Here is an 11498-nt window from a genome sequence, read left to right on the forward strand (position 1 = left end):
TGATATTATACATAATAAGAACGAGCGTTTGTAACAAATAAATCTGAATAACTTTTTTTCTGACATATTTTTATTGTAAATATTTTTATTTTGTTAATTAAAATAAAACTGGCATGTTTTAAGCACTTTTAGCATACGTAGTCCCTTTTGATTTTGAAAACTTTATCATAGTTTAGATGTTTATCAACAATAGTCCCCAATGTTTTTTATTCTTTTGTTTGTTACCTACGCGTAAGCTCAACTCATGGATTTCAAAAAGTTTTTAAAATCCATGAGTTCAATCATTTCATCAATCCATTTTACTTTTTTTCCTATTTCTGCGACATATTATTTTGGGGGACTTCGTATGCGACAGACCATAGATTTATTTATTTTATGCCGTAGGTACATTATAATACATTTTTAAATCATACGTTAGCTAGATTTACTTTTGTAAAAAATGAATATGGCCTTAAATAAATTTAAAAGATTTATTTTTTAAATTTTGTGTAAAATGTCTTTAGTATTGAACAGCAGCTATGTCAAGATTTATTTTAAATTTTAATTATTTAGTTTATTTATATAATTAATTGTTTATATTTCAGTATAAGCTTGTATTATTTGTTTATTCTTGTAAAATATCATCTTAACAATAATTTACGGTCAATTTTTCTGACCCCATTTAGTAACTTTTCTGGCAGGTTCCGAATTAAAAGAATACTTTATCTCACAGTCAACTTTGGCTGGAGTTGGCACATATAATTGGTTAAGAGTTGTCAGAAAAGTTACAGCTTAAAAAAGTGACCAATACGATTTTTTTTTTCCTATTTTGAAAGCCATTTAAAATGAAACTTGACATATTTCAGTATTAAGGTTATCGTTATTAGAAAAGCAAGCATCTTTTAGGAACAGTTACACAAAATATAACTTAATTGACTATGTTTGCCCTAACTTAGAAAGCTAGATATAGGTTTTATTTAAAAATAATAAATGTGTCTTATAAAAAATTAAATACGAAGAATGTCTTTGTTTGTATTAATTTTATTCTAAAATTTCAATTTATTTGATTATACGAAAATATTTTTAATTGAAACTGTATTATGCTTGTATAATGTGAAAATTATGTGTGTAAGAAGAAATTTAACTAAACCTCTTTGTGGATAAATTCTTTCATTGTACAATATTGCATTGCAAAAAACAATAAATTGTACAAATTTTTTATTCCGTGCCTTTGTTTTATTGGATTCTATCTTTCCTTCTATGTAATACACAAAAAAAGTGTATTTATTGTATCAACTAAAGATCGGGCAATCGGCTTAAGCTTAAGTACTAACTGTACGGGTACTTTAATAAGATTGATCTAAATGAAAAAAGTAGTACTAATATACTCATTGATCTGAATGCTTTAGAAAAATAAACAAACACATCGTTCTTGAAAAACGAACTTTTAGAAACAGCTGCCCGATTTACCAACTTTTCCTACAGTTGGAATGGCTACCTGTTACCCCCAAAATGCGATGAGCTGACAACTGCCATCAAATTATGCGTATTTAAGTGGTATTTTATGAAGACGAAGAGTTGTAAAGGTATTTTGATCCCCAGGGCAAAAGAAATGCTTGTATACTCTTTGATCGATGCTTGAAAATCAGTGGTACTTGTCGTTGTGTTTAGAGCTAGAATCCAGAGCAGTAAACTAATAAAAAAAAAGCGTTTTTATTGTGAATTGTGATTGTTTTTATTCCGTTTTACGGTTTTCGTGGTTTTTAATTTTCGTAACACAAGTACATATTGATATTTCTGAAAGAATGAGCGTCTCTCGCGTGAATACTTCGTTCAATTCATCGTCGAGCTCCCAGTACGGTGATATAAAAACTATGGAAAATGAAGGCACATTAAAAGTAAAAGATTACGTGAAGAATTTGTTAAAATCTCGTATTTTCTTAGGACGTTACCTTGAAAGGAGACTTGCTGACCAACGAATTGGATACCGGGATATTGTTAAACTTAGTCCAGCTGAAGTGGAGTTGAAAAGGGATTTACTGGAAGCACAGTGTAAGCTGCAAAGTATATTCCCAAATACACATTGGGTCGGAATTTCCTCCTCCGAAGCCATAGGGCACCCTTCCGGCATATGTATCTGGACAGAAATTGAAAACCAACCATTTGGAGTGTTCTGGTTTCAAATTAAAAGCATTAAGTTCCGAGACTATGAAGTTATTATAACATTGAAATGTTTAAGACACATAACTGATGCCTTTATAGAGGTTGAACCACTAATTTTAGGATGTGTCGAAAGGTCTACTATTGATGCAAAACTTAATGACACAGCAAACGAAATAGTTTTTAGTATAAAAAATGCCTTCACACTGAACAGTATAAAGGAGTTTATAACATTTATATTTGCTTTTATAATAGCTATATTTACAGGTAGCAATGCCTTTATCCAATTCCTAGGTAACTTTGTTTTAGCATTAGTCAGAGAATTTTCAATCTTGATTTCAAAATCTACACCACTAATTTTGGGATGTCTAGACGTCTTCAGTAAGATTGTTGGTGGGTTTTATATATTGATTGCAATGATTTTCAAGCCTAGTAATCCAAACCCATTAAATAAGCGAACTATTGCTTATTATGATGGAACTCAGAAGAGGTATGATGATAGGCATTTTGATTGAATATGGTTGCTATATTTGCTGATGGTTGCTGAAATAGTAAAAAGTATTGTCTTTTAATCATCGTTATTTAGGTACCTTTGTCTATTCATTGCTTCTACTAATAGGACCTGTTAAACCTGCTAAATTTAGCATAAATTTATATGCAATAATCATTAAGCCTAATTTTTTAAACTGTGTGTCAACCAGACTATGATCAGAACATTTGAGAAATCTCCAGTTTATAAGGAAAACTGGCTGGTGTTTTATTTTAAAAATAATTATTTAGATAAATTTGTGAATTTGTCTGTATGTCATGGATAATAGCAAATTAAACTGATATATAATGAAGTTTTGGCAATGTAATGCCCAATGGCGTGCATAGAGGGTATGCACAGGGTATGCAGATAATATAAAATGAAGAAAATCTCTGGTATGAGTAATAAATACTTAAGGGAAGCTTATAACTCTTACAATGCCCATCCTTAAGTTTTTTATAATTCTTACTGGAGGTTTTCTTCATTTTATATCATCTGCATACCCTGTGAATACCCTCTATGCACGCCACTGGTAATGCTTTATCCAATTTGAATTTTTAGTTTCTCAAGAAATATTGAGCCCATTTTGAGACTGAGGAAAGATAATTTTAAAATTTTTTGTTACTGCAGGGCTAACACAGGCAGGAGACAAAAATCATATCCAACTATTATATCCCCTGACAGAGGATTTAATGTCCACCTGCTAAGGCACGGGAACATGGAATAGGAAAAGTTAATTCCTGTTTATTATTACACATATATTATTTGGATATTATTTCCACTGTGGCTAGTGCTCTGAGAGTTGATAAAGCTGCAGGAGAAGATACATTTTTATCCTTTCCCCAGGGAGATAATTGTCTGCTGCCCATGCTAGCCGTGCTGATTGTCTAGTTTTTACAATGTTGCGTATAAATAAAAGCATTTGTCAATAATGTTGAAAAACATAGAATATGTAAAATTACTAGATCTGTAACAAAATATTTAAGTTGTTAAGACTACAATATTTATTATTTATTACATCATAGAAATATATTGTGGCAAGCAAGCTCATTTCAGGACGGTTACAAAAATTAACGACTATATGAACACCCTGAACTAGGTGCAAGTTTAATTCAGAGTGGTATATTTGATAAATTTTCTGACTCTATGTTAGAACTGCATTAAATAAAGGTCAGAAGGTGTATGTCGAAAGTTAATTTCTGACCATTTGATTTTGTTGACAAGATTTATTCTGCTCATGAATTACATTTTGGTATATTTACAACTCCAAATGGTGTCATGACATAATATTGTCTAACATATTAATTATTATGTTAACACCAATATTTTAGTTGTCAAGGTTTGATTTTACAACTTATTTAAATATTTTGTGGGATTTTCTGGGTGTAAAATACTATATTACTGGAATTGTTTCGATTATTTTTCTTACTTTTATGTTAGATATAAATTTACAATTTTGTAATTATGGAAATATTGTGATACTTGTTGATATTATAAAATCTGCATTTAAGTTTAAATAGAATAAAATAAATGCACATTAACAATTTTACATTTAAAAATTTATATTTTTTCATTTTAGATTATATTACACTAGTTATTCCTTATGCACGAAAATTACGAATTTTTCGTAACATTCGGAAAAAATAAAGCTGAATGATTAAATTTTAAATTCAATCACTACCGTAGTGGACATTTCCGCCGCATTGTAAGATTGAAAAAAATCACTTTTATAGTGGTTATATGTACTTACACTATCAATATGTATAACAAAAATAAAGTGATCAGATTGCGATGAATCATTTAGTCACTAGGAGAGGTGAAAGCTCTGTGGGTAGGACTTTGATTTCACTTTCGGGGGGCAGAGTTCGAATCCCAGCACGGACCACTAACTTTTCTAAGTTATGTGCTTTTAAACCAATAAAAATATGGTTAAACGTTGAAGGTAAACATCGTGAAGAAACCTGCATGCCTGAGAGTTGGAGTCCATCAATCCCACTGTTCCAGCGGACTGGTGGACTACGGTCTAAAGTCTAAACCCTTCTCTTATATGGGATGATACGATGATGAAGAAGAGAATTAAAAAGAGGGGTCAGAGCGGCTGGCAGACCGTATGTTACTTCCGTCCCGGTTGGAAGCGGTCGGCAGTTGCGGGGTGTGTCTTTGAAATTTGTGCGACCAATCATAATCCTATAAATAATAGCGGACGACAGCGCCATCGGGCTGATTTGTGAATCTAAACCATCCTGGGTGCCACCAAAACGCATACCAAAAAATTCATTCAAATCGGTCCAGCCGTTTAGGAGGAGTTCAGTGACATAGACGCACACAAGAAATATATATTTAAAGATTTTGAATCACTCCAAACAGTCCCACATGTGATAGTAGTAATGCATCCGTGGAAGCTGTTATAGTTTAGCTTTACGCTCCGGACTGCTCCTTTTAAGCTTAACATAGGTAATAAACAAACAGACACATATTCCCCTTTCTTCAGGAAGCTTTATTAAACATCCAAGAACTGGCAAGTGATTCCAGCGGTTAATATATATATATATTAACCGCTATATTTCTGTAGGCACACGAAAATAATTATTTTGTTTTAATTTGACATTTCTGGGTTTTTTTTGTCTGGCCAGGCGGGAGACTGGCCATGGCTAGATACCACCCTACCGACAAATACGTACCGCTAAGCTATTCATGAACCCGAACAGGGGTACGGGTTTAATTTAATTGCCATACTCCCTAACAGGTTAGCCCGCTACCACCTTAGACTGCATAATGACTCACCACCAGGTGAGAATGCAGTCAAGGGCTAACTTGTAGTAGAATAAAAAATTACCATTATATTCCTTACATAATGAATAGGTTCCTACGCTGTGATGGGATTGACGGGATGCCCGGCGGATGTAAAAAATCTATTGATAAGGAAAATATGGTGGAATAAAATAAAAATAAACTTTTCGTTAATTTGAAGAGTTTTGTTAAAAAACAATATATTTATTTATTAAAATATAAATTACAAAATTTAAATATTTATAAATGGAACAAAAGGTGTATTAGTACTAGTCGTATAGCGAATCTGACTAGTCGAGTACCGAAATAAAGTATAAATAGATAAACATTTCCCTTTTCACCCTTTACTTTTTCATATAAAAAGTTTGTATTAAATTAGATTAGAGGCGCTCCATTGCGTGGTTCGGTCTAGCTACGCATGACTGGAGTCGAGTGTTAACTTAACGTGTATGAGTACACGGATTTAAAACTTTAATACTATAATTTATAACATTACCTTAAGACCCTGTGTTACCGTAGGTACTTACAGCTAGAATTTAACAACTTGGTTACACATCCTTAATTAAATATAGTTAATATAGGTACGTAAACCTGTACGTATTACTTACACAACTATTTTAAAAGTTAAAAGTGGTTAATGGTCCATTATTGCTTATTACCATTATTGAACTTTTTTGATCTGTTTAATATTCGCAAAAAGGAAGGCTCCCATTCTGAAACGAAGTTAGACTCAACTTTATTTATTTTTCAAAATAATAAATATGTAGTAATAAGTTTTCTCAAATACTTGCTTACAACTAAAATTAAAGGATACTCAGGTAGAGTATAGTAGAGTAGAGTATCCTTTAATTTTAGTTGTAAGCAAGTATTATGAACTTGAGAACTGGCATTTCCGCGAGACTTGCATTTATGTGTTTCCATTTCGTGTATTCCACTCTTACAAGTATGAACATAATTTTGTTGCAACTTAAATTTACAGCTAAATGAGTCACTCCTTATTTTGTTGGGATACTTATTGGGATTAGTATTGAACTTGCAACACTGAATGTATTAGTACTGTCAACCAATTTAAGCGTCAATTTAAGCTGGACGTACAATAATAATATGTCCAAGTGCCAATAATATCGATTTATTTCAAATGGATATTTAGTTTAAGCTAATCATTTTTTACTTCTTCGAAAAGTATTGTATCCTTAGCTTGAACCAGCTTTGAACTAATTTAAATAAAAAGTATTTAAGCAATCGTGGCACCATGTTTATTGTGTCAATTCTGTACCCTTACCAATATTCTGAATAAATGAATAAATGAAATGAAAGTTCAAAGCTGTTCTAAAAATACAGACTAAAGAGAACCTTGATTGCTTTTACTGCTTAAAGGATTAGGTCAGTGACTGTGAAGACTTCTATTATACCTTGTCGCTTTGAAGGTGTACGAAATTTGTTCGGTGCAACACCTAAGGCATTTTTGCTTTTATATTTTTTTGTATTGGTCTTCTTTGGGGGAAATTGACATTCTTGACTTTTCATGTTTATGGTGGCCTAGAAAATAATTGTATCAAATTATAGTTTTGTGGAAATATAAAATCAAAAAAATTGGAAGATGGAGAGTTTACGCTAGATACCCCCAAAGAATTCGTAAACTTATAATTTTTTCCTGAGGTGAATTATTTTCTCACTTTTTCACAAAATAATCATCCAAATTTCATATTCCTATTTCCTGTAATTTGATTGAATTTCCAGTACAGGGTCAACATTCTAACTAAATATCGAAATATATAATTATCAGATACGAACTATTTGTTTTTCCGTTTGTCACGGATCTCTAATCCGACGCATACGGACGAAAGATATAATTTTCAAGGTCATGACGTGGTGTTTAATGTATTCTAAAAGCAGCATTCAAATTCGCATCCTACCTACGGGCGGCAATCGTCAACAATGCTAGGATGTGTGCCACGAAAGTGTTATATTGTCTACTATTATCCATAAATTTTTTATCTTCCGCCTTATTCTACGTTTGTAGAAAAAGGTATTTAATAAATTGAAAGTTTTCTTTTAACGCAATATCAGTTAGTTAAATAAATTTTATTTAAATATAACAAAATAATTATTATATATTATTAAAGAAATGAACAGTGTGGCTTCGCCTTTAATTTTTATCATTCATCACTATAATTTACCGAAAGTTATACAAAATATAGTTAGCAATATTAAATACCTGAGTACCCATTTCTTCTAATACCATAATTGTGGTATCTGACTTCTCAGATTCTTTTTGTTTGACTATGTTATTGGAAACTATACTAGCGAGTATATTCGTGACTGGCATATTGATTTCACTATTATCATACTCCATTATTAAATGTTTGAATAGTATTAATATAAGTGGCAAATGCAAAGTCAACTCCGTTCTGCCAGTATCGTTTTGGCTATATGTATCTAACATTTCTAAGTGCATCAATACTTCGTCGTACGTCATATACTGGCGAAGTTGTACCAAATCGCTTAGAGTTCTTTTTCCGACACCTAGAAAATATATCATAGACAATACAAAAGTAAAAATTTACAAAACTGCCGGATAATGCATGGGCAAATATTGTCATTTTAAACACCGAATGTCTGCTTGCATTAAATAACCCAAGAATACATGTTTATGTATATATTTTCCGCCTTAATTTGTAATAATTGATCTTTGTAGAATAATCTCAGTCTACCGTAACTGTTCTTTCTTTTACGTAGAAAAACCTCTTTAATAGTTTATGCAAAATTTAAGTAAAGTTTTACTAATCATATTTTGTCTTACGGGATTTAATCTGTATAAACTGGAATGATCTTTGGCCGTTTTAATTTTTGTATTACATTAGATTGATACAGCAGCGTCGCGTTTTTCCTCAGACTACTAGTATTTTGAGCTCTTGTCACATATTTCTTCTCATTATTACCTTCATATATCGATTTTTTGAAGTAACTTATGGCCAAATTCTTCTCAAATGCTGGCTTGAGCAGATTTAATGTAGCATTTAGTGATTCTATTGTATCTACCTCAATCACGTCATTTTTTTTTCTCATTACTCTTTTTATGTCGTTTGTTATTTTAGAACTGTAATTTAGGTATCGTCTCCCTTCCTCTAGTTGGGCCAGCTTGTATAAGAAACCTGCCGCTAGAGCCTGGAAAATAAAAGTTTAGCTGAGGAAAGGAAAATAAATCTTGTTTTACAAAATTACAGGTCATCATCATCATCATTTCATAAACCCATTACCATACTATAGGAGTCCTACGGCTGTGAGAAGGGGTTAAGGCCGTATTCCACCACGCTGGCCCAGTGGTGGAATACGGAATATTGGTGGACTCCACACACCTTTGAGAACATTATGCAGAACTCTCAGGCATGCAGGTTTCCTTACGATGTTTTAGAGGTTATAGAACAGATTGCGCTCTAAATTCCGCTTTTAATTCCCCGTACATTATTGGTTTGGCCACGTGCTTTTGAAATGGAAGCAGGTATAGTTACTTTTTTTGTATTGAAGAATGTGCCTAAATATGAAAATGTATGAAATCGCACAAAATTTTCACATTAATATAAATTCTGAACGAGAATCTTAATAAAGTTAAAAATCTTAACGAGAAACCAAGCTAAGGAAGCTAAAGCTACCACCGATATATATATGAAGACACGTGTACCTGGGTCACATAGTCTCCGTAGTATTTGTTCCTGCAGGGCCACGATATGCAAATTATGACGATGGAGTGATCGTCGAATATGTTGCAAATGTCCGCGTTTGCGCATGCTTGCGTTATTTCCACACGCTCGCTGTGCGCGGATTCCATCATACCCTGTATTAATTATCATATCGACCCATTACCGGCCGGGCACAGGTCTCATCCCACAATGGGACTCTGGCCAGGTGCGGCTTGGTGGAGTAAAATAATAACATAACTAAAATAGCGTAGGACATTTATTTTTTCGTAGATTAATTAAAAAAACTCTTTAAACAGTCCCGAGAAAGTCCTTAGTTGCCCAAATGCCAGAAGAAATCAAGCGGATTGGTTATGTACGTAAACAAGTGATCGCAAGATAACTTAGTAAAAAGGCAGCTCATTTTAAATTGTAGACCATTTTGATCGACGTAGGTAATTAATTTAAGGACAATTTAAAGTAACGGGGCAACCTTTTATTTATTTACACTAGCAGGCGTAAAAGTGTATCCTTTTGTTATTCCATATAAATAGCTCGCTTGCTTTTTAATTTTTTTTTTAATTAAACTCCCAATCAAAAAAAACCCTCTATATTGCCGAACGTACTAACTTTAAGGGTTCGCTTATGTAATATTGTATCTCTTGATTATATTTCTTTGAATACTAACTTCATTTAAAAACATCAGAGCATTCCTGGTATAACTACCACCCATGTACAAAAATTTCCTCAAAATACGCATGTTCTTTATAATCTCGCCTAAATTACTAGTTGTATACTTGGAATCTTCGTTGAAATGTATAACGAAATCATTATACTCTGGATGGTTTAGACAGTGGCATTTTCTTGTTAGTCTTCTGTAAATCGAACAATTGTCATGTTCACCCTGAAATTATATAACTCTACAATCTGATATCTAAATAAATAGAACAAAATTAAAAACTATTCGAGAATATTTGTTTAACAAGAAATATCTTATAATGTGTAATTCAACTCTACCTTAGGTGCTCATTGTTTACCTACCAACTAAATTAAATTATTTACCTCGATATAAATGGCATCTAATTTTTTTGCATTCGCTTCCAGTTGTCTAAGGGCGTCTGTATCAAATATTTCTGAATTTGTATCGTTCTACAAAAACATAGGTGGTAGAATAAATTATATATTTGATATAAGTTAGTTTAGATTTTATTGCAGTAAATTAAAAATACAACACTTGCTTTCGAAAATGACTTGATGTAATTACTTAATTTGGGAGTCCCATCGGGAATAATATTCTTCCCATGGGTTTTAGACTGTATTTCTTCTAATAGACATAGAAGTTGCTTCGTGCTTTCTTTAAGTTTATCAACTGATTCCTGTAGCAAAAAAACAAATACATATTAATGAGTAAATAAATATTGAACTCTGATTTTCTAAAAGTTATATATTATAGATATGCTGATTTTGAAGTCGTTATTTGATATCGATAAATGTTCCAAAGAAGTTCATAACGGTATTGCGCTACCGAAAAAAATGTAACGACATTTTAGTTCTGCGGTAGAACTTGTGGTATCGTCGAGATATGAAAAAACCCGTTCCTTAGCGCCCTAGATATTTAATCCGCAAAAATTGCATCTATTTTCATGATTGATTTTTTTTAATAAATCAATCTTTAGGTACGTAACTTACTAGTTGTAATTGGCAAAGCGGTTCGTTTGAACGTTTACATTCTTCGCAAAACATAGTTGCTGAAATCATTTCTTTACACAAAACATGGGGGGGTCTTCAGAGGTCCCTGGTCCCGGTTGTTGTATGTATATTGTTTATTTTGTCATTCAGAACTAAGTTTATCATTCGCAAGTAGAGGAAGAATCTTATGTAGTTGAATAAAATATAAGTTCCGATCCATTTCCCATTATCATTGATTGGTATTAAAAATCCATTTCCTGTTTTAATAAATATTGATTTAATGGGTACATATTTTATGGTAAATTATTAGTTCTAACATTTTTAATTTTTGCGTTTTACATAATGTGCCAAAAATTGCGCTGACTTTTTTATGTGATTGAATTGTCATCGTTCATCACACTCTTACCACTGACCTCTAGCGTACTATAATATAAAAGACAGTAATAATAGAGGTCAGGCTTCGGTGAAATCTGAGGATGAAAAACTACTTTTCTCAGTAAAAAAAAAACTATTAATTTGGTGAACAAAATTAGTGTATTTAAATACATGATATTCTTTGCTAAATAAAATCGTCAATGACAGGGAAAAAATAACCCCTCGACCAATCGGGAACCCAGATTTCAACCACAGACCGTTAACCTCCGTTTTACCAACATTTTAACTACGATTGTAGG

At 32.2% G+C, this 11498-nt stretch overlaps 2 protein-coding genes across 2 annotated transcripts; one reads left to right on the plus strand and one right to left on the minus strand.

Annotated features, from left to right (window-relative positions):
* The first annotated feature begins 1653 nt into the window (after window positions 1–1653).
* LOC120630041 lies at window positions 1654–3047 on the plus strand. The gene has a single exon (XM_039899169.1). It carries the CDS (start codon window positions 1785–1787, stop codon window positions 2652–2654), a length of 870 nt encoding a protein of 289 aa, XP_039755103.1. The 5' UTR covers window positions 1654–1784; the 3' UTR covers window positions 2655–3047.
* Window positions 3048–5734: 2687 nt separating this feature from the next.
* LOC120629874 lies at window positions 5735–11127 on the minus strand. Its single transcript, XM_039898948.1, has 9 exons — window positions 10825–11127; window positions 10374–10511; window positions 10198–10284; window positions 9824–10039; window positions 9141–9293; window positions 8401–8626; window positions 7677–7984; window positions 6871–6997; window positions 5735–6171 (listed from the first exon to the last, which is right to left on the minus strand). The coding sequence occupies exons 1-9, from the start codon at window positions 10891–10893 to the stop codon at window positions 6104–6106; spliced, it is 1392 nt and encodes a 463-aa protein (XP_039754882.1). The 5' UTR covers window positions 10894–11127; the 3' UTR covers window positions 5735–6103.
* Between the last annotated feature and the right edge of the window lie 371 nt (window positions 11128–11498).

Source organism: Pararge aegeria, chromosome 15 (assembly GCF_905163445.1).
Source record: "Pararge aegeria chromosome 15, ilParAegt1.1, whole genome shotgun sequence".
Lineage (NCBI taxonomy): Eukaryota > Metazoa > Arthropoda > Insecta > Lepidoptera > Nymphalidae > Pararge > Pararge aegeria.

What these genes read in the sequence shown, in the direction of transcription:
- LOC120630041 (XM_039899169.1), top strand. Translation starts at nt 1,785, where the DNA reads ATGAGCGTCTCTCGCGTGAATACTTCGTTCAATTCATCGTCGAGCTCC.
- LOC120629874 (XM_039898948.1), bottom strand. Translation starts at nt 10,893, where the DNA reads ATGATTTCAGCAACTATGTTTTGCGAAGAATGTAAACGTTCAAACGAA. An exon ending in CGCTTTGCCAATTACAACTA is followed by an intron (nt 10,512 to 10,824) that starts GTAAGTTACGTA and finishes TTTTTGCTACAG; the next exon opens with GAATCAGTTGATAAACTTAA. An exon ending in TAGAAGAAATGGGTACTCAG is followed by an intron (nt 6,998 to 7,676) that starts GTATTTAATATT and finishes ATTATTTTCTAG; the next exon opens with GCCACCATAAACATGAAAAG.